Raw genomic sequence first — 20,690 nt, 5'->3', positions numbered from 1 at the left:
CATACTGACAAAATACACTGCCGAGGGGAGCAGCGGGCAAGACAGGAGAGGTCTGCAGCGCCATGTGGGATTCTTGCCGTCCAGCCGGGATCGAACACAAGCTGCAGAGGCTTGGACAGCTCAACCGCCTGTGCCACCAGGGAGACCCTAAAAAAGCCCTTTAGATGCTATTAAATTACTTAAGTGTGCAAATTTTTTAATATTGCAAAAAGCTTTTATTTTTTTATAAGGGAATCCATGTTTTGGGAGCAACTCTCTTCCTGTTATTTTACTAGTCCTTTTTTCCCCTCTGTGGACTAATTTCTATCATAGTATCCTCGTGCATATATACCACTTCTAAACACGTCTGTTTGTGTAATTGTTTTCTGTTTTCTACTGAATGACAAAATTTTCTGAACCTGAAGAGCTCTGTTTGAAAATAATTCCGTTTTTCTTTCCCTCATTGTAGCCACTCTTAATATTACTTGTTGGATGTTACTTATATGTCATCTCAAGTTTCTAAAGTTCCTTTTGTAAAACTTCACCACAGTCTGAGTTTCCAACTTCATCCCATATTATTTATTCTCAACTGATTTTTCTAACTGTGAGACAGAACACTAGACACACATAAACCTGGATATTTAAATGTGTCAATTACTGTAGAACCAGCATCTAAGTTATATAAATATTAGCAGAAATGGAGCTATATTTAAAAGTCTGATTCGTGAATAATTTTTTTTTCTCAACTTGGTGAATCTTTGCCTCTATTTGGTCATGAACTACTATTTATTTAAACAGATGGTGTGAAAGAATATAAGAGATGCCAATAAGCCTGGCTTAAGAGTACCACTCTTCTAAATAAGATGAAACAAATTAATTTTTTACCCTCACTTATCCTAAATTTCCTCATCTGTGAAGTATGACTTCTTGTGTATTACTGGTAGGTTTTCTTTTGAAGGCAATTACGAGGAATTTGGTGTGTAAAGATTCTAATACATGGGCCTCCCCTGGTGGCGCAGACAGTTGAGTGCCGCGTTGTGAAGCTGTCTGCAGCCTCTGCAGCACTGGTTTGATCCCTGCCGGCCAGCAAGGCTCCCACATGGCATGGCAGGTCTCTCCTGTCTCGCCCACTGCTCCCCTCAGCAGTGTATTTTGTCAGTCTACCTGTTCTGTTCCCCTCTCTGTCTCTGGTGAGTCCTCTCATCCTGCCACACATCTGGCCTATACCCCAGTTCTGTACCCCTTACTAACTGTGGTTTAGCTATAGCATTGAGTAATGCGCTTGACATAATATAAATGTGTCAATGTATTCATCAAATTCACAACTGAAGATAACATTTCAAAGGTAAAAAAAAAAATTTCATTATTTCTTAAATATTATCTTTAGATATGAGTGTGAAGAATCTTTTACAACACTGAATGTAGATATTAGAAATCACCAAAACCTTCTTGATTCTTTGGAACAGTACATTAAAGGAGATTTACTGGAAGGTGCAAATGCTTATCGTTGTGAAAAATGTGATAAAAAGGTATGTGATTTCCAATTTCTTTTTTTTAATAATTGTGATTGTATTTAACACAGGTGGAAGACACCATATATCTATGTTTAACCTCATTACTCTGCCTCTGATTTGTTAAGTATAGCTAAAATGCTTAAAGATTTGTCTGGGACTTAAAGAACCATTTCAACTGATGTTTAATTTTAGAAATCACGACATTTTTTCTTGTCATTAAAAACTGTAGTTTATTTACAGTTCTGTGTAAAAGTAATTGCATTAACTCCTCAAACTGAAGACTTAATAGTAGACAAAAAGTACCCTCTCATACACCAGGTTATTCCTCACCCTTGGGAAGACCTATATGCTAGTTTGGTTACATTTTATTTTCATCACCATTTTCCCTTTTAAATACTAGATCTTATATTTAGAATCAGGGAACTTAACTATCTATCTGTTTAAACAGTTCGTGAGTATGGAATCAACATATCTTTGAAAGTATGTAATAGATAATAAAATAGCAAAAAAAGATATTGTGCACCCACCATACCTTCTCATGTCCAAGTTAACTGTTGTTTTTACTTTAAACACCTCTAAGGCCAGACTGACAGCTTACCCAAGGTTTTCATCTTACCCATCCTGCTACTTTTAACCCATATATTTTATAGTGAACTCTTGTTTAGCAATTTTTTCCAGACGTTAAAGAGAATAAAGTGCATTTGACATGTGTACAGCTGTTAGTATATTACCTGGCATCTGTATGCCATACATTTCAGCTATTATATTTCTCCATTTACTCAAAGCAGATTCTGTTCATTAGTGTAAAAGAAAGCATCAGGAAAGTAACGTAACTAGATATCAGTAGCAGAATATAATCAGATAAACATCAGTTTATCTCTAATTTTTGCCATTTACAACAAGTGAAACACTATTTACATGTTTTTTGAATTTGTAATCATTTTGAGATGGAGAATCCTTGGTTTTATCCCCGATCTGTAACTAAATTTAATAGATCATGAAGTTTTAAATTACTGCTTTTATAATGTTTTTTTATTTCATTGTTTATTTTAGGTTGATACAGTAAAGCGCTTGCTAATTAAAAAATTGCCTCCTGTACTTGCTATCCAACTGAAACGATTTGACTATGACTGGGAAAGAGAATGTGCAATTAAATTCAATGATTACTTTGAATTTCCACGAGAACTAGATATGGAACCTTACACAGTTCGAGGTGTTGCAAAGCTGGAAGGAAATAATGTAAACACAGAGACTCAGCTAATACAACAGAATGCACATTCTGAAAATGAGAAATCAGAAAGCACAAAATACAGACTTGTGGGTGTGCTTGTCCACAGTGGCCAAGCAAGTGGTGGACATTATTATTCTTACATCATTCAGAGAAATGGTGAAGAGGGTGAGAGAAATCGATGGTATAAGTTTGATGATGGAGATGTAACAGAATGTAAAATGGATGATGATGAAGAAATGAAAAATCAATGTTTTGGTGGAGAGTACATGGGAGAAGTATTCGATCATATGATGAAGCGTATGTCATACAGGCGACAGAAAAGGTGGTGGAATGCTTATATCCTTTTTTATGAACGCATGGATTCAATAAACCAAGGTGATGAAATAATAAGATATGTGTCAGAGCTAACTCTCACACGATCCCAGCAGATTATGTCACCAGCCATTGAGAAGAGTGTACAGAAGCAAAATGTGCAATTCATGCATAACCGAATGCAATACAGTTTAGAGTATTTTCAGTTTGTGAAAAAATTGCTTACATGTAATGGTATCTACTTGAGTCCTGCACCAGGTAAGTGTTTGGAAATTAATTTCATTTGTAGTATTTTCGTTTGTAGTATTTCTTACCAGATATCAGTATATGTTTAATATTCTTCACTATTTCTCCATTTTTTTTTAGGATAAATTTTGATTTTATATGAATCAGCATTTTCAGACCCTGTTATTTTCAAGTCATATATTTAAGATACCTAATCCTTTAAATAGTGACAGACCGTATGTAGATGCATAGAAGAGCTTTTATTTCTTGTAGCAACTTTTTCATGTTTTGGTAATCTGATAAATGCATTAAAGGATGACTTTTAGCTGATATTTTTTAAACAGGGAGTATTTGTTTAATCACATTTCAATAAAAGTGTCTAATTGCGTATATGCTTTTAAGGACAAGATCACTTGTTGCCAGAGGGAGAAGAAATGACCATGATTAGTATACAGCTTGCTGCTAGATTCCTCTTCACCACTGGATTTCACACCAAGAAAATTGTCCGTGGTCCTGCCAGTGATTGGTACATGCCTTTGCATTTTACTCATTTTATTAGCAATAATTTGTTCATTATAAAGATTCATTTATTTATACAAGAACCGGGATACAAGCCAGATGCACAGGAAGTAAGAGGATTCACCCAGAGACAGAGCGGGGAACAGAACAGGCAGACTGATGAAATACACTGCTGAGGGGTGCAGCAGCCAAGACAGGATAGGTCTGCCCCGCCATGTGGGTTGCTCTGCGCCTGGCGGGGATCGAACCAGCACTGCAGAGGCTGCAGACAGCTTCACAGTGCTGCACTCAACCCCATGTGCCACCAGGGAGGCCCCCTCATTATTTTTTTTTAAAAGATTTGTTTATTTTATGCATACAAGAATTGGGGTACAGGCCAGAGGTGTGGGGGCTGAGAGGACCAGAGACAGTGTGGGGAATGGAACCGACAGAAATACTGAAATACACTGCTAAGGGGAGTGGCAGACGAGACAGGAGAGGTCTGCTGCACCATGTGGGTCACCTCCCTGGCCGAGTATTGAACTCATGCTGCAATGGCTGCAGGTAGCTTCATAGTGCTGCATTTTAACCCCTTATGCCACTAGGGAGACCCCATAATTTGGTTCATTATTAAAGGGTTTTTTCCCCCACTCTTGGAGATACTAATTTCAAATACTGTATAAAAAGTTGGTAGTAATTGGGAGAGTTGTAATTCATTGGTAGTAATTCATTTTATTTAGAAGTGGGCTTCTGTTTCTAGAAATTTGTATCATTCACCTTTATCACTGAGAGATGAAATTCCAGCTTAATTTTATTTTATTTATTTTTTTTTTTTTTTTTTTGCAAGTGGGAGAGATTTATTTCTTGACGTCATGTATGCTCACTATTTAGTTCAAGGAAACACTTCTAAGCATAGTCCACTATATGACATAGTGGCAGTAGGTAAATAAAATATAATTTATGCAAATTATTTACTTGATTGAAGACTTTATGGTACATAAAAGGTAGGTTTTTTATAGTTGCTCTCAGCATTTTTCACACTGACTTCCATTGTATTTGGGTGTTCTATGCCCGAGATTGCTTAGCTGCTGCTGTTACCATTCATTTGTTTTCTTTCAGGATCAAGGTGGGTACTTTCATATAAAATCTTATTTTTAATTCCTTCTCTGGCAGTTCTTTCCTGGATTCTTTGTTTTGCATAGGTATACCTACAATGGAACCAGCATCCTAAAGTCACTAAGAAAAATCCTCCTACTCCAACATCACATGATCTTCTAATTCTGCTAGTTAACAAAAAATGCCCAAGGCCAGCCACAACAGATCCTGATGAACCATATTATATTGAATCCTGGGCACAGCGGATGTTTTCAACATGTAAAATTCCTAGAAGTTTAAAGGGCTTTCCCCTCCCAGGCTCACCCGGCTCCTGCTCGGCAGCCATGGGACACAAGTCCTCCAGCTTAATTTTAAATGGTTGTAGTCCTATCTTCCTAATTGTAAAAATACAGAGAACATTGTTATTTCAATCTAGTTACCGTCAACATCTTTCAGATTAAAAAGATCTGTGATACTTAGTGATACTGAGGAGGTATACTAGATTAGGAATAGTTTGATAGTAGATTTATATTCTACTCAAGATACCATTTTCATTTTATCACTGTGAAAACCACATAATGAAATGAGATAATCACATAATGAGACTTCTAGGAACAACCATAACCATTAATTGTAGAGGAGATCTTTTTTGAGTGATAAAAACTTGTTTGGCCTCCCTGGCGGCGCAGCAGATTCAGCACAGTGCTGTGGAGCTGTCCACAACCTCTGCAGCACGGGTTCGATTCCCTCATGGTGCAGCAGACCTCTCCTGCCTTGCCCACTGCTCCCTCAGCAGTGTATTTCGGTCCTTCTGCCTGTTCTGCTCCCTGCTCTATCTCTGGTGAATCCTCTCACCCTCCCTCTCTCCCTCCTGCATGTTGGGCCTGTACCCCCGTGCTTGTATAAATAAATCTTCAAAAAAAAATCTCGTTTGTTCATTGTAGAAGAGAAAGTTGAAATAATGTAATTAAAATGTACATTTTTTTTTCTGTTGTAGGTATGATGCATTATGCCTTCTTCTCCGTCATAGCAAGAATGTACGTTTTTGGTTTGCTCATAATGTCCTCTTTAACGTCTCTAATCGCTTTTCTGAATACCTTCTGGAGTGTCCTAGTGCAGAAGTAAGGGGTGCATTTGCAAAGCTTATAGTATTTATTGCACATTTTTCTTTGCAAGACGAAACCTCTTCTACATCTTCAGGACCTTCTAGCCAGGTAATTGAAAACTTTTTTCTAATTAAGTACAAATGAATTCTATTTTCTGCAACTTCGGACCTGAAAAAAGTATTTGTTTGACATATTTACCATATATTAATACACATATAAATTATGGTGCCCAGGTTCATTAACATTCAGAATAATTAATGATTATTGAGCACTATCAAATCATAAGGAAATTTTCTTCCATTATGCCTAATTACCAGTTACCTAGCAAATGTTCAGCTTCTGTTCAGTTAAGGTTTTGCTTTTATAATAGGTTAATAACTGTATTAATTTTCTACTTGCTATTTCTGTTCATATGTATGAATATGTTCTTTGTATATATAAGTTGAAGCACAGTGTTACACATCTTGTTGCTGATAAAGTAATATTTTCTTAACAGGCTTGTAATAACTTAAGCTTGAGTGACCACTTACTTAAAGCAGTATTAAATCTTCTGAGAAGGGAAGTTTCAGAGCATGGCCGACATTTACAGCAATATTTCAATCTATTTGTAATGTATACCAATTTAGGTAAGAATTTTTCATAAATGTTTAATTATGAAAATTATTTCTTAATTACATAGCAAATAATGAAATTATTTTAATGCAGTATTGAAATGTGGTATCTTCTACAATAGAATATTCCAAATTTATGTCTTTAACACTCACTGCAGATACTCTGAAGTTTGTTTTTTTTTTTTTCATTTGCATAGAAGACGGGTACAGGCCAGAGGTGTGAGGATAAGAGGAGTCATGAGAGGCAGAGTGGGCAAAACAGGCAGATTGACTGCACAGGTGGATTTACCTAAATACACTGCTAAGGCAGGCAGTAGCTGAGCAACCTGGCTGAGGATCAAACTCAGGCCGCAGTGGTAATAGCATTGAGAATTAACCCCTAGGCCACCAGGGAGGCCCAGATTTTCTGTAATTTTTAATGCTAATTTGCATCTTATATTTTAATGTAATTTATCTTCTTTCTGATTTCCTTGATAATCATAGGCTATAAACTCTGAGTCATATTTTTATCTGTTACTACTGTTTTTTAAACATTCTTAATTCCTACATTATATCCAGCACTATCTGAACCAATTATAGGATCAGTAAGGGAACTCTATATTTCATAAAGAACCCCAGGTGGAAAATAAAGAATCACAGGTGATTGTAATTTGTCAGATTTTGGAATTGCTTCTTAATGAAATTGAACTATATGTTTGTTTTTTTAAGATAGTGGTAAGACAACCACTTTAAAATTCTATTGAAATTACCAGTATCATTTTCACATACTCTTTTTTTGATAGCTTTATTTTCCTCATGTATTCCAGAGATCTACAACAGCATCATCTAATCAAGCATGTTAATTATTTTTGTGATGAATGATGAGTATTCTATTTGGAGGAAATAGATATTAGATAATAAAAACTTACTTCATATTGATTCAGACCAGGTTTCACAAAGATGTCTGTCATATCATAGCACCAACTTTATAAAAATCTTTGATAATGAAGCTTCTATAATTTCAGATAGCCATAACAACAATGAATAAAAAGGTTTAATTACATACAAAGTATTCTGACACAAATAAACACAAATAAATAAATAAACAATTAAAAATACTGTGTATGACTTATATCCTAGGGAGTTTTTGACTGTTTAGAGAAAGACAGTTTGCTGAAGAAAATGATGTGGAAAATTTGTTGGTAAGGGCCTCCCTAGTGGCATAGGAGTTAAGGCTCAGTGCTATCACCATGGCAGCCTGAGTTTAATCACCCAATTGGGAGCTACCCACACGGCACAACAGACCTCTGCTGTCTCCCCATTGCTCCTCTCAGCAGTGCATTCAGTGGATCTGCCTGCTCTGTCCCCACTGTGTCTCTGGTGAGTCCTCTCACCCCCTTCGTACCTCTGGTCTTCACCCCAATTACTCAACACAAAAAAGAAAGGAAGGAACAGGAAGGGGAGGAATGGAAGGAAGATGGAAAAGAAGGGAAAAAGAAAGAAAATGGTTAGTAAACAGAGTGGATGATGAGGTAAAGATTTGGCAAGGCGAAAGTAGAGATTATAAAATAATGCTTTCTAGACAAAGGTGATTACTGCCTGTGTTATAGGAAAGAAGATTCAAATGGTGGAGATTCAAGACTTTTTTTTTTAATTTTTAAAGAAGCATTAAGATTTTTTTTTTTTTTTTTTAAGATTTATTTATTTAGACAAGAACTGAGGCGCCAGTTCGATCCCCGGCTGCCGGCAAGGGTCCCACATTGCGCGCGCAGACCTCTCCTGCCGCACACATTGCTCCCCTCAGAAGTGTACTTCCGTCAGTCTGTCTGTTCTGCTCCCTGCTCTGGCTCTGGGGAATTCTCTCACCCTCCTGTGCTTCTGACTGTACCCAGTGCGTGTATGAATAAATAAATAAATAAATCTTTAAAAAAAAAAACAAAAAAACTGGGGTAACAGCCAGAGGTGTGGAAGGCTGAGAGGATCCACCAGAGACAGAACGGGGAGCAGAACAGGCAGAAAACCGAAAACAATGCTGAGGGGAGCAACATGTGAGGCAGGAGGGGTCTGCCACGCCATGTCAGAGCTTCCTGGCCAACTGGGAATCGAACCCACGCTGTAGAGGTTGCAGACAGCTTCATAGTACTGCACTCAACCCACTGCGCCACCTGGGAGGCCCTGAAGACTATTTTGTAAAGAATCAGTGAATGATTTGAGGGATTGGAATGGGGATGATTGAGGGATTGGAATGGGGAACTGATGTTAAGACATGAGTCAAAGATGTCACCTGGGGAACAGACTGTTTGTGCCACTTGCTCAGAGGGAATCTAAGAGGAGGAATCTTACCTGGGCAAATTAAATTATAAAATTATGTTGGATACCTAAGTGAGGAAGTTCAGTGAGGTACATATATCCAAAGTTTGGAATTATTTGCATGCATATAGTCATTACTATTGATTTAGTAAGAAGGAAAGTAAGTACGTTACAAGGTAGCCTAAAATGAAGGCCTGTGGAGAGAATACAACTTTTAAGGAATAGAACGAGGAATAATCCACAAATAAGAGTTAACTATCAAGAAAAGGAAGATAGAAAATGTAAAGACTCCAAGTAAAAAAATTTTAACAAGAAAGAAGTAGTTGATTCTTAGAACATTTTTTTTAGGTTCAAACCAAGGAGATTGAGACCAAAGCTAAATCAGCAAAAGTAGTATGAAAATAAATACAGCAAATTTATACTTTTTCCAAAGTATGTTTCAGTTTGGAGTGAAAAAGAGAATCAACTTAGAAAAGAAGTTTGTTGGGGGGTTTTTTTGAGGTTTTTTTTGTTTGTTTGTTTGGTTTTTATTTTTCATTTAATTTCTACCCTTATATAGATCTTATTTTCATGGGTCTTGATGTCTCAGCGGCTCTAATCTCTTTCAGTGCTAGAGCATCTACTATAAATGTTCAGAAGTCATGATCATCATTATAATTAATTAAAAGATCAAGGCAATATATTTTCTTTTCCTTTTCTGAAGTCTCAATAGAGAGGGTGTGCTTTTCACCATAAAAACTGTAGTTGAGGGCCTCCCCTGGTGGTGCAGGTGGTTGAGTGCAGAGCTGAGAAGCTGTACACAGCCTCAGCAGCACCAGTTTGATCCCGGCTGGCCAGTGAGGGTCTCACATGGCGCAGCAGAACTCTCCTGTCTTGCCCGCTGTGCCCCTCAGCAGTATATTTCGTCATTCTGCTTGTTCTATTCCCCCGTTCTGTCTCTGGTGAATCCTGTCATCCTCCCACACATCTGACCTGTACCCCGGTTCTTGTATAAATAAATAATCTTTTTTAAAAAATTGTAGTTGACTATATATGATACTTTTTATAATAATTACTTTTTATTGGCGCGCAGACCTCTCCTGCCGCCTGCTGCTCCCCTCAGCAGTGTGCTTCGGTCCTTCTGCCTGCTCTGCTCCCCGCTCTGGCTCTGGTGAATTCTCTCGCCCTCCCGCGCTTCTGACTGTACCCAGTGCATGTATAAACAAAACAAACAAACAAACCAGCAAACAAATAAATAAAGCATGCCTCTATAAAAAAAAAAAAAAAAAAAAAAATAATTACTTTTTATTAATGTTGTACTCTATTATTATTGCATAGCTTTGTTTTTATTTTTCAAACATATTCTCCCTTTTTTATAGGTACGGCGGAAAAGACACAACTTCTGAAATTGAATGTACCTGCCACTTTCATGCTTGTATCTTTAGATGAAGGTCCAGGTCCTCCAATCAAATATCAGTATGCTGAATTAGGCAAATTATACTCAGTAGTGTCACAGCTGATCCGCTGTTGCAACATTTCATCACGAATGCAGTCTGCAATCAATGGTAAAGTCAGATGTTCCAGTCTTTAGAGTTTTTTATTTCTGGTCTTGATTAACATTTTGAAGATTTATTAAAAATTATAAGTGTGAAGGACTGCTTTTTGTGAATTGCATTTTAAAACCATTCAATTTTTAACATATTTAAAAGATTTTTTTAAAAATTTGCAACCTATTATAGTTAATTCCTTTTACATAGATGTTTGGTTTAAGAATTTTAACTTCAATTTTTTGTAAGCACTTATTTTTATATCTTAGTGTCTGTTTAACCTTAAGAATATCTTACTGTGCTTTAGAAAATTTGTTGTCACTTTTTGAAATAAATTGATGTAATTTTGTAAAAAATTCTATTAGCTTTTCATGCAACACCAATTTGTTCTAGGTAATCCCCCTTTTCCCAATCCTTTTGGTGACCCTAATTTGCCACAGCCTATAATGCCAATTCAGCAGAATGTGGCAGATATTTTATTTGTGAAAACAAGCTATGTGAAGAAAATTATTGAAGACTGCAGTAACTCAGAAGAAACCATCAAATTGCTTCGTTTTTGCTGCTGGGAGAATCCTCAGTTCTCATCTACTGTCCTCAGTGAACTTCTGTGGCAGGTTAAACAAAATAAACATTCATGTGTTCATAATTAGATTTATTATTCATTTAAGGCAGTAACTCGGCTATATTTTACCTATTTTTAGGTTGCATATTCATATACCTATGAACTTCGGCCTTATTTGGATCTACTTTTGCAGATTTTACTGATTGAGGATTCCTGGCAGACTCACAGGTGTATAAACTTTTTGCTAACAGAATTATTACATTCTTGTAGTTCTAAAAATAGTTGAAATTGCCCTTGTCAAAAATATTTTTACACAGATAGATCTATTAGATTTTTTTTAAGATTTATTTATTTATGCATACTAGAACTGGGGTACAGGCCAGAGTGGGGGGAGAGAGGATTCACCTGAGACAGAGTGGGGAACAGAACAGGAAGACTGACTGAAATACACTGCTGAGAGGAGCAGCGAGCCTATTGGGAGAAGTCTGCTGCGCCATGTGGCTAGCTCCATCGCCGGTTGGTGATTGAACTTGTGCTACAGAGGCTGCAGATACTTCATAGTTCTGTGCTTAACCCCTTGTACCACCAGGGAGGCCCTCTATTCAGTATTTTATCTTGAAAAGAAAAGTCACCTTTTATCATAGTATTATTTCATTTTTTAATTTCTCTTAAAACACCAGTTTCATACATAATTTTTCACCCAGTAATGTCTTTCACTTTTTTATTAGGAAAACTAATATTATGTTATGTTTTAAGTATCATTGTTTAGGATTTTATCCTTGCTTTTAAATTAGTTACACTGGGCCTTCCTGTTGGTGCAAGCAGTTAAGCACAGCACTGTGAAGCTATCCGCAGCCTCTGCAGCATGAGTTCAATCCACAGCTGGCCAGGAAGCTACTACCCACAATGTGCAACAGACCTCTCCCACTGCTCCCATCAGTAGTGTATTTCATTCTGTCTTCCTGTTCTGTTCCCCACTCTGTCTCTGGTGAATCCTCTCACCCCCTGTACCTCTGGCCTGTACCCCAACTCTTGTATGCATAATTAAATAAATCTGTAAAAAAAAAAAAAGAAAGAAAGTGGGCCTCCCTAGTGGCACAATGGGTTAATAAGCACAGCACTATGAAGCTATCAGCAGCCACTGCAGCACAGGTTCGATCCCCAACCAGGAAGGTGACCCACATGGTACAGCAGATCTCTCTTAACTCATCCACTGCTCCCCTCAGCAGTGTATTTCAGTCAATAGGTCCCTGCTCTGTCTCCGGTGAACCCTCTCGCCCCTCCCCCATACCTCTGGCCTGTATGTAACCCAATGCTTGTGTGCTTAAATAAATAGATTTTTTTTTTAATATTTTAATTAATAAATAAATAGTTACACTAATTTTTACCTAAAAGCAATTTCTTTTTTTTTTAAATGGGACATTTGCATAGGCACAAATGACAGTTTTTTGGTTTTTTGGTTTTAAGATTTATTCATTTATTTATACAAGCACTGGGTACAGTCAGAAGCGCGGGAGGGTGAGAGAATTCACCAGAGCCAGAGCGGGGAGCAGAGCAGGCAGAAGGACTGAAGTACACTGGTGAGGGGAGCAGCGGGCGGTAGGAGAGTTCTGCGCGCCATCTGGGACCCTCCTCCGGTGGCCAGGGAGCAGCCGGGGATGGAACCAGCGCTGAAGAGGCTGGGGGCAGCTTTGCAACCCAGCACTCAACTGCTGCGCCACCAGGGAGACCCCCTAAAAGCAATTTCTATCTTGTAAATGCTGTCATATTGATGTATTGTTGGAATTAAGATTATCCTAAACAAGCCTTTAAACTCTGTCCAAAATTTCTTTGTATAATCTCTGTAGTAAGATTAATCCTAAAAATGGTACTATAACTCTTCTCCCCACAGAGTCTACTTCATTTATTTTAGTCGTAACAGCAAAATAAAACTTGAAAATAAACACATTGATTGTAAATTTATAGCAAACTGTTTTTAATAAATCTTTGTAACATTAAATTTCAGGTAGAAATACTAGACTTTTTGAATTAATATTTTTTTTTAATTTTTTTTTTTTATAGAGGCATGTTTATTTATTTATTTGTTTGCTTGTTTGTTTGTTTGTTTGTTTATACATGCACTGGGTACAGTCAGAAGCGTGGGAGGATGAGAGAATTCACCAGAGCCAGAGCGGGGAGCAGAGCAGGCAGAAGGGCCGAAGTACACTGCTGAGGGGAGCAGTGGGCGGCAGGAGAGGTCTGCGCGCCATGTGGGACCCTCTTCCAGTGGCCGGGGAGCAGCCAGGGATCGAACCGGCGCCACAGAGGCTGCGTGCAGCTTTGCAACCCAGCGCTCAACCACTGCGCCACCGGGGAGGCCCTGAATTAATATTTTCAAATGATCGCCTCACTATCACCAACAAACCACTTAATGTTGTAAAAAAAACTATCAGTTGCCATGAAACAAAGTGTTGTAATTTTATTATTCTATACACATTCAGTATCATGACAGAATGTATTATTTCTTTAAAATGAGTATTATAGGGCCTCCCCCCCAACCCCACCCCCCATGGTGCAGCGGTTGAGCACTGGGCTGCGAAGCTTGTATAAATAAATAAATAAATATTTAAAAAGGGTAAAATAAAATGAGTGTTATAAAATCATTAGTATATCAGCTAGATTGTATTTTCATGAATTCATTAGAATTCATTAATTTATTTTGTTGATCATTTAAGTGTTTTTTGTTTGTTTGTTTTAATGTACAACTGGGGTGTAGTCTAGAGGTAGAGGGTGTGGAGGAGGTGAGAGGATTCACCAGGGGACAGCATAGAGAGCAGAACAGGCAGATCTACTAAAATATACTGCTAAGAGAACCAGTGGGCCAAACAGGAGAGGTCTGCTGCTCCATGTGGGGTAGCTCCCTGGCCAGGGGTCGAACTCAGAGGTGATATCCTGAGACTTAACTCCTATGTCACAAAGGAGACCCTCAAGTCAGTTTTGTTATACTGCCATATCACTTTCATAGTAACTAGACCCTAACTAACTTTTTTTTTTTAAGTTGTTTTTTATTTTAGATTTATTTGTTTATGCATACAAGAACTAGGATACAGGTCAGAGGTCTGGGGGGCGCTGAGAGGATTCACCAGAGAAAGAGTAGGGAACAGAACAGGCTGATTGACTGAAATCAACTGCTGAGGAGAGCAATGGGGAGACAGGAGAGGTCTGTTGCGCCATGTGGGTCAACTGCTGCAGAGGCTTCAGATAGCTTCATTGTGCTGTGCTTACTTGCGCCTCCAGAGAGGCTGGCTTAACTTTCTTTAAAAAAAAAAGATTTTATTTATTTATTTATTTATACAAGGACAGGGGTACAAGCCAGATGCGCAGGAGGATGAGAGGATACAGCAGAGACAGCGGGGAGCAGAGCAGGCAGACTGACAAAATACACAGCAAGGGAGCAGCGGGGGCAACAGGAGAGGTTTGCCACGCCATTGGGACCCTCCCTGCTGACTGGGATAAAACCAGCGCTGCAGAGGCTGCTGACGGCTTCACAGTACTGAGCTCAACTGCCTGCTCCACCAGGTCCCTGCTTAACTTACTTTCTAAAATGCAATTCAAAATCTAGGGACTCCATGCGCAGTAGACCTCTCCTGTCTTGCCTGCCTCTTGTGCTCCCCTCTCTGTCTCTGGTGAATTCTCTCTCTCCCACACCTCTGGCCTGTACCCCAGCTCTTGTATAAATAAATCTTTTTTAAAAATAAAATAAAATAGGCCTCCCTGGTGACACAAGGGGATAAGCACCACACTATGAAGCAATCCGCAGCCTCTGCAGCGCGAGTTCAATCCCCGGCCGGCCAGGGAGCACCCCATATGGCGCAGCAGACCTCTCCTGTCTCTCCTGCTGCTCCCCCCCCCCAGCATTGTACTTCCATCCATCTTCCTGTTCTGTACCCCTCTCTTTTCTCTGGTGAATCTTCTCACCCCCCACATCTCTGCTTATACCCCAGCTCTTGTATGGATAAATAAATCTTTTAAAAATAAAATTATAAAAATAAAAATGAAAAACTATGTGACTCAAAGTAAGTTATCTCAACTGAACAGTGTCTTCCTAACTATAGTTGGAGTTAACTTTAATAAAAATTATCTAGTGTTGGTGACTTGAATTTATTCCAATTGTGCTTTGAATTACAGGATAGCAAAATCACTTGGGGTTAATAATAATGTGGTAAAAACTCAGCCCCTAATCTATTTACTTGTGTCAATAAATGCTAACCAGCTCTCTAACTTTAGCTCTGTACCATTAGGCAAATAGATTGGCTTCTGTCGTTGTTTTCTCATCTATTAAGTGGATTTCTAGTGCTACCAACTAGGGTGATTTAGTTGATTAAAACATGTTAGATTATTTCATCAAAATATGGTCAAGTTTTCTCTTCTGAATGGCACACAGTAGGCAATCAGATGCTACCTATTACAATTTTCATTTTTTTTATCTGGTTCTTTAGAATTCATAATGCACTTAAAGGAATTCCAGATGATCGAGATGGGTTGTTTGATACAATTCAGCGCTCTAAGAATCATTATCAAAAAAGAGCATACCAGTGTATAAAATGTATGGTGGCTCTCTTTAGCAATTGTCCTGTTGCTTACCAAATCTTACAGGTGAGAATATTTTCTAAAGAATTTTAATATTTTGGAGTCAGCATTTCTAAGTTGATTTTAAAAATTGCTCTCAGTTCTTTTGCATACAGAGCTTTATTTTCTTTTAAAGGGTAATGGAGATCTTAAAAGAAAGTGGACCTGGGCAGTGGAATGGCTTGGAGATGAACTTGAAAGACGACCTTACACTGGCAATCCTCAGTATACATACAATAATTGGTCTCCTCCAGTGCAAAGCAATGAAACATCAAATGGCTATTTTTTAGAGAGATCACACAGTGCTAGGATGACACTAACAAAAGCTTGTGAACTCTGTCCTGAGGAGGTAAAAAAAAAAAAAAAAAAAAAAATTCCACCAATGAGCAATTGGTAGACATGGGAGGTAGAAAATAGAAAAGTAATATTTTTTGTTTTATAGACCAATACTTGAAAAATTGTTTTTCATAATTTCTGAAATTACCATCCTGTTGACATTAGAGCCAGTTGATTTGTTCTTAAGCAATAAAACTTGCTAACCTCCTTTGAAAGAATTCAGTTTTTCTTCTCTGTTAATGGTTTGCAGTAAATCAAAAAATGTTAAAAAGGTTACTTTTGTGGCTTTAAAAAATGTATCTCAAAAGATTAAAAATAAAGTGGCTGAAGTAGTCAGATTCTTAATCTCTTTAAAATTAGGAACCAGATGACCAAGATGCCCCAGATGAGAATGAGTCATCTCCTCCAGAAGATTCTTCACTATATGCTCATTCATCTGGATCTTACTATCAAAAGGTAAGTAGGAGTTTGTAGTTTGTATAGTTTTGGTTTTCCTTTTTATCCCAAACCAATTCTTGGACTTTATGTGGCATATTTTAATTTTTCTCTTAAATAATTTTGGCTTATTACCTGTACTTCAAGGTAATTAAGTTACTATATAGATATTTGTGCCAAGATGATCAAAAGAGTACTGGTTATAATGTGGGTCTAATGCAGCATGTTTTGATTACCCCTGTGGTGTTCTGGTCAACTTTAGCACCACTTTTGGTCTAATAACTGTATTTAAGAAAACTCTGTGATAGTGTACATTAGCATAAAATCACTTTTTGAAGAAATAACAGAAACAAAAGTGTCTTGGATACCTTTGTCCCAGGATTCAAAAGTAAAAATACTATTGAAATCAATATTTTACTGATTTCAATACATGATTTATGGGGAGGGGAAATGGATGACAACTAGTGAAAAATACTAATTTAGAAATTCTTTATTCAAAATCAAGAAGTTGTGCTTGCTTCAGTAGCTCATATACTGAAATTGGAGCAATACAGAGATTAGCTCAAGGATGACACACAAATTCATACGTGTTTTGTCCTTTGTCCTATTCCCCAGCATCCTACCACACTTTGCATATTAATACTAAAAATAAGAGCTAGAAGGGATCATGCTCAGCAAAATAAGCCAGAAAGAAAAAGAAAAATACCCAGTGGTCTCACTCATAGCAGGAATCTAGAAAACCTAAATAAGGGACCAGAAAAAAAATAACTATAAGAAAGAAAAAATCAAAATCAACAAACAACTATGAACCAGAGACACTCTATGGAGGGTGGGGGCGGGGAAAGGAGGGATTGGGGTCAAAATAAGGGGGTTGCAATTGTATGGGGAATTTAAAATTAAAATAAAATTAAATAAAATTTAAAAAAATACTAAAAATAAGTAAAAGGAATTTTGGAACAAGTTTTTAAGTCAAGAGTTTAATTTAGATAGTTTACAGCAGTGATTCTTTAATGCCCCCTCAGAATCCCCTAAAGGCAGTTCAGTTAAAATCAGATGGTTTTGTTCAACCACCAAGGTTTTTGATTCAGTAAATGGTGTAAGGAGGATATAATAAATTTTGCTTCTAACAAGCTTCCTAGTGTTGCTGATACTGCTGTTCCATGGATCTCATTTGAGGGAGTAGTTCATTCAACAGAGCCATTGGTAATGTTTATCAAGAGTTAAGTCTTAAGACATTGTCTTTGTGAAGATAAAATCTAATTATAAACATACAGGGATTTGTGTGCATTTCTCAAAATTATCGTAATACTTTGTTTCTTTAAATTTGAGCATCAATTTGTTATTTTACATTATTAAATGAGAATTTTTTAAAGATAAATCCTAAAAATAAAAGGCATATCTACTTAGATAAGGTTTAACCTGTAATTTTTTATTTTAGTAAGTGAATGTTTGACATGCAAGTCTCTTTCACTCTCTCAGAATAATCATATGCATGGACAGCCGTATACGGGTCCAGCAGCACATCACTTGAACAACCATCCGAAAACTGGCCAGGGAGCACAAGACAATTTCGAAGACAATGAAGAAGTAGCCTCATCTCAGATGAAGGATCAGTGAAATGAGATGCACATTATTAACTACTTACTTAAGAACATGCACTCAGGCCTTAGAATCCAGCTTTTTCTGTGCCTGGCTAGTATTTAAAAGAGAGATTGTTGAAAATAGAGTGGAGAGTTTTATTCACTATCTCATTTACAGAAATTTGCTGTAATATATAGCCCATCTACAGGGGAAAGTATATAGTGTTTTGTAATAAATAATACTAATATGTAAATGTCAAGAGTGTATATATCATATGTCTGTGTTTTATTGTTAATTCATAAGCAAGAAATTTTTTTTGATGAGTTGGAGATTTACAAAAGAATAATTTTCCTGTTACCTTGCTGCATTCTACAACCAGTATTGTATGCTTCATGGCATTTGGATCAACTTATTAACCGCCCCTCTCCCCCCATAAAAAGAGGAACCATAAGAGTTCATCCATACAGACACACAATTTCTTGTTCTTTGTTAATTAATATGAATTACCTAAGATTGGTAGGGTAACCTTTGAATTGTAGGAACGATATGGAATATTTTTTCTGAATATTTTTCATTACCTTTTTATCCTGGCTATATTTTAATCTGTAGTTAAGCTGTAATATTTAGCATGGCTACACACCAAGTTTGTGTGACCAACAAGGACAAAATTACCTGAATGACATCAGCTTCCCCAAAATGGTAATTGTATTGCTCAGAGCTTTTATTTCTTTCTTACTTGAATAAAACAAGGAGAGAAATATCACAAGCAGGTTGATTTTAGTTGCACATTGAGTTTTGATACTTACTCTTTGATAGTGCAGTCTCTTGACTTTCACATTTAAGAATGTGAAAGTGTTAATAGGAATTTTTGAATATTAAAACAAATTTTGCTGTGCCAGAATGTGTGAAGCATAACAGAAGATTGTACTTGGTGTGCCTGTTTTGTTTTTTGATAGAGTTTATTAGATGATGCTTCTAAAACTGCTTCTCTTGGGTCCCAGTGAAGTAGGCATCATCATAATTCCACAGTATTTTGAAGTACTGTTGTACCAAGATGTCTGGCTGGTTTTCTGAATAATTTACAGTTTTATTTCAGAACACAAGTTGTCCCAGTTTAATGTCCATTCCAAAGCTCTTACTGTGTGGGGTTTAATTAAAATAATTTGGTTTATTATTAATGTAATCCAAAAATACTATTTTAGAGTAAACTTTTGTTTCAGGATTCCAAGAAACTTACGAGTTGATATTATATTTAAAAAGAATTGATAACTTTGAATGTGTGTGATATTTTGGAACCTGTTTAAAAACCAAATATCTCTACAAATGGATACATTCATCCTATACTATTTAAGTATTTTGCTGTTTCGTTTTATAAAAATTATTTTGCTGAATTCACAAATATAATTTGATTTAAAGAAGAATTTTGTCCTGTGTTATGTTTTTGTTTCTGTTGTTATTTTGTTTTGTTCTTAATAGCTGCTAGGGCCCTGGTGTGCTGAGTTCTTGACTTGTGTGGGAGTCAGTGTAGGTGAGTTGCAAATGAAGCTTTACTGTAGGGATAGTACACACTTTGAGAGTGCTTGCCTACAGATTCAGAGAATTGTGCCTTGAGGTTTTTTTTTTTCTTGTTTAGAAGAAATGGGGTGTAGGCCAGAGGTGTGGGGGTGAGAAGATTCACTAGGACAGAGTGGGAAACAACAGGCAGTCTGCTGTGCCATGTGGGTCTGGGAAAAAGGGGGAGAGGTTGAAGGATGAGGAGGGACCAAGGCCACCAGGGGAGATCCCAAGTAGTTTTTCTCTGTTTGAGCAATTATTCCTTCTTATTAAAACATTATCTGATAAGAGATTTTTGGTATTATATCTTAGTAAAAGTTGAGTAACTTCTACTTTTGCCATTTTTCTTACAGGATTATTTCAACCTGGGTTTCTTTGAATTTGAGAGTCCTTATGTCAGGTGAAGACTCAGTTTATCTTTCAATATGAGAAACACGGTCTCAGTGATAAAAATGTAACTGGAAGATGATTCTTTGCCTGCAGATTATTTTCTATATTTACTACTCATTAGTGAACAAGTTAGGATTTTTTTAAAGATTTATTTATGCATACAAGAACTGGGGTACAGGTCAGAAATGGGGGGGAATGAGAGGATTCACCAGAGACCCAGTGGGGAGCAGAACAGGCAGATTGACTGAAAACCCTACTGAGGGGAACACAGGCGAGTCAGGAGAGTGCTGCGCCATGTGGGTCTGCTCCCTGGCTGGGGCTCAGACTCATGCTGTTACAGGGCAGCCCCAATATAAAACAGATTGCCTGGCTGTGGGTACTCACCCGCGTGCTTAAAAGGACTTATTAATACTCCACTGCAGGCACACACAAAAGGTTGATAAAAGGTTTATTTACAAGGGAAGGGGAAATGAGGAAATGAACAATTCAGGGAGAAATAAAGTCTTAAATGCGTCTTACCTGATCTGCCTACCTGGAAACCCAGTGGCACTCTCGGAGCTGGCTGAGAGCGAGAGCTGGCCGACAGCCAAAAGGAACCCCCCAAGGACCACACATCTGGTTTTATACCAAACCTGGCTGCTTAACTCCACCCTCAGGTTCCAGAAACCTTCCCTTTGGTGTTGATGGGATTTGTCTCCCAGTGTCCTGATGGCTTTGATCTGGAGTGGGGGTGGAGTCCACAAAGCCTGTATGGAATTAGCTTAGGACATCCTTTCCCCCTAACAATGCTGCAGAGGCTGCTGATTGCTTCATAGTGCTGTGCTTAACCCCTTGCACC

The 20,690-nt window shown here is 37.5% G+C and overlaps 1 protein-coding gene and 1 pseudogene across 1 annotated transcript in view; one reads left to right on the top strand and one right to left on the bottom strand.

The window, feature by feature from the left end:
- The window catches only part of LOC119250804 (probable ubiquitin carboxyl-terminal hydrolase FAF-X), a 129,882-nt gene extending 110,591 nt beyond the window's left edge, over positions 1 to 19,291 (top strand). Inside the window, exons 34-45 of the mRNA XM_054697751.1 lie at positions 1,367 to 1,508; positions 2,547 to 3,294; positions 3,664 to 3,787; positions 5,852 to 6,068; positions 6,457 to 6,586; positions 10,219 to 10,404; positions 10,780 to 11,000; positions 11,088 to 11,176; positions 15,427 to 15,583; positions 15,693 to 15,905; positions 16,253 to 16,348; positions 17,807 to 19,291. Of these exons, the coding sequence (XP_054553726.1) occupies positions 1,367 to 1,508; positions 2,547 to 3,294; positions 3,664 to 3,787; positions 5,852 to 6,068; positions 6,457 to 6,586; positions 10,219 to 10,404; positions 10,780 to 11,000; positions 11,088 to 11,176; positions 15,427 to 15,583; positions 15,693 to 15,905; positions 16,253 to 16,348; positions 17,807 to 17,944 (2,461 nt within the window). The 3' untranslated portion in view covers positions 17,945 to 19,291. The remainder of the gene's footprint in view (positions 1 to 1,366; positions 1,509 to 2,546; positions 3,295 to 3,663; positions 3,788 to 5,851; positions 6,069 to 6,456; positions 6,587 to 10,218; positions 10,405 to 10,779; positions 11,001 to 11,087; positions 11,177 to 15,426; positions 15,584 to 15,692; positions 15,906 to 16,252; positions 16,349 to 17,806) is intronic.
- LOC119250665 (cytochrome c oxidase assembly protein COX20, mitochondrial-like) lies at positions 4,981 to 5,200 on the bottom strand (annotated as a pseudogene).
- Positions 19,292 to 20,690: the final 1,399 nt, after the last annotated feature.

This window comes from Talpa occidentalis, unplaced genomic scaffold, assembly GCF_014898055.3.
Source record: "Talpa occidentalis isolate TD23 unplaced genomic scaffold, MPIMG_talOcc4v2.1 talOcc4.18, whole genome shotgun sequence".
In the NCBI taxonomy this organism is placed as follows: Eukaryota; Metazoa; Chordata; class Mammalia; order Eulipotyphla; family Talpidae; genus Talpa; species Talpa occidentalis.
This window is presented reverse-complemented; position numbering and strand designations above follow the sequence as displayed.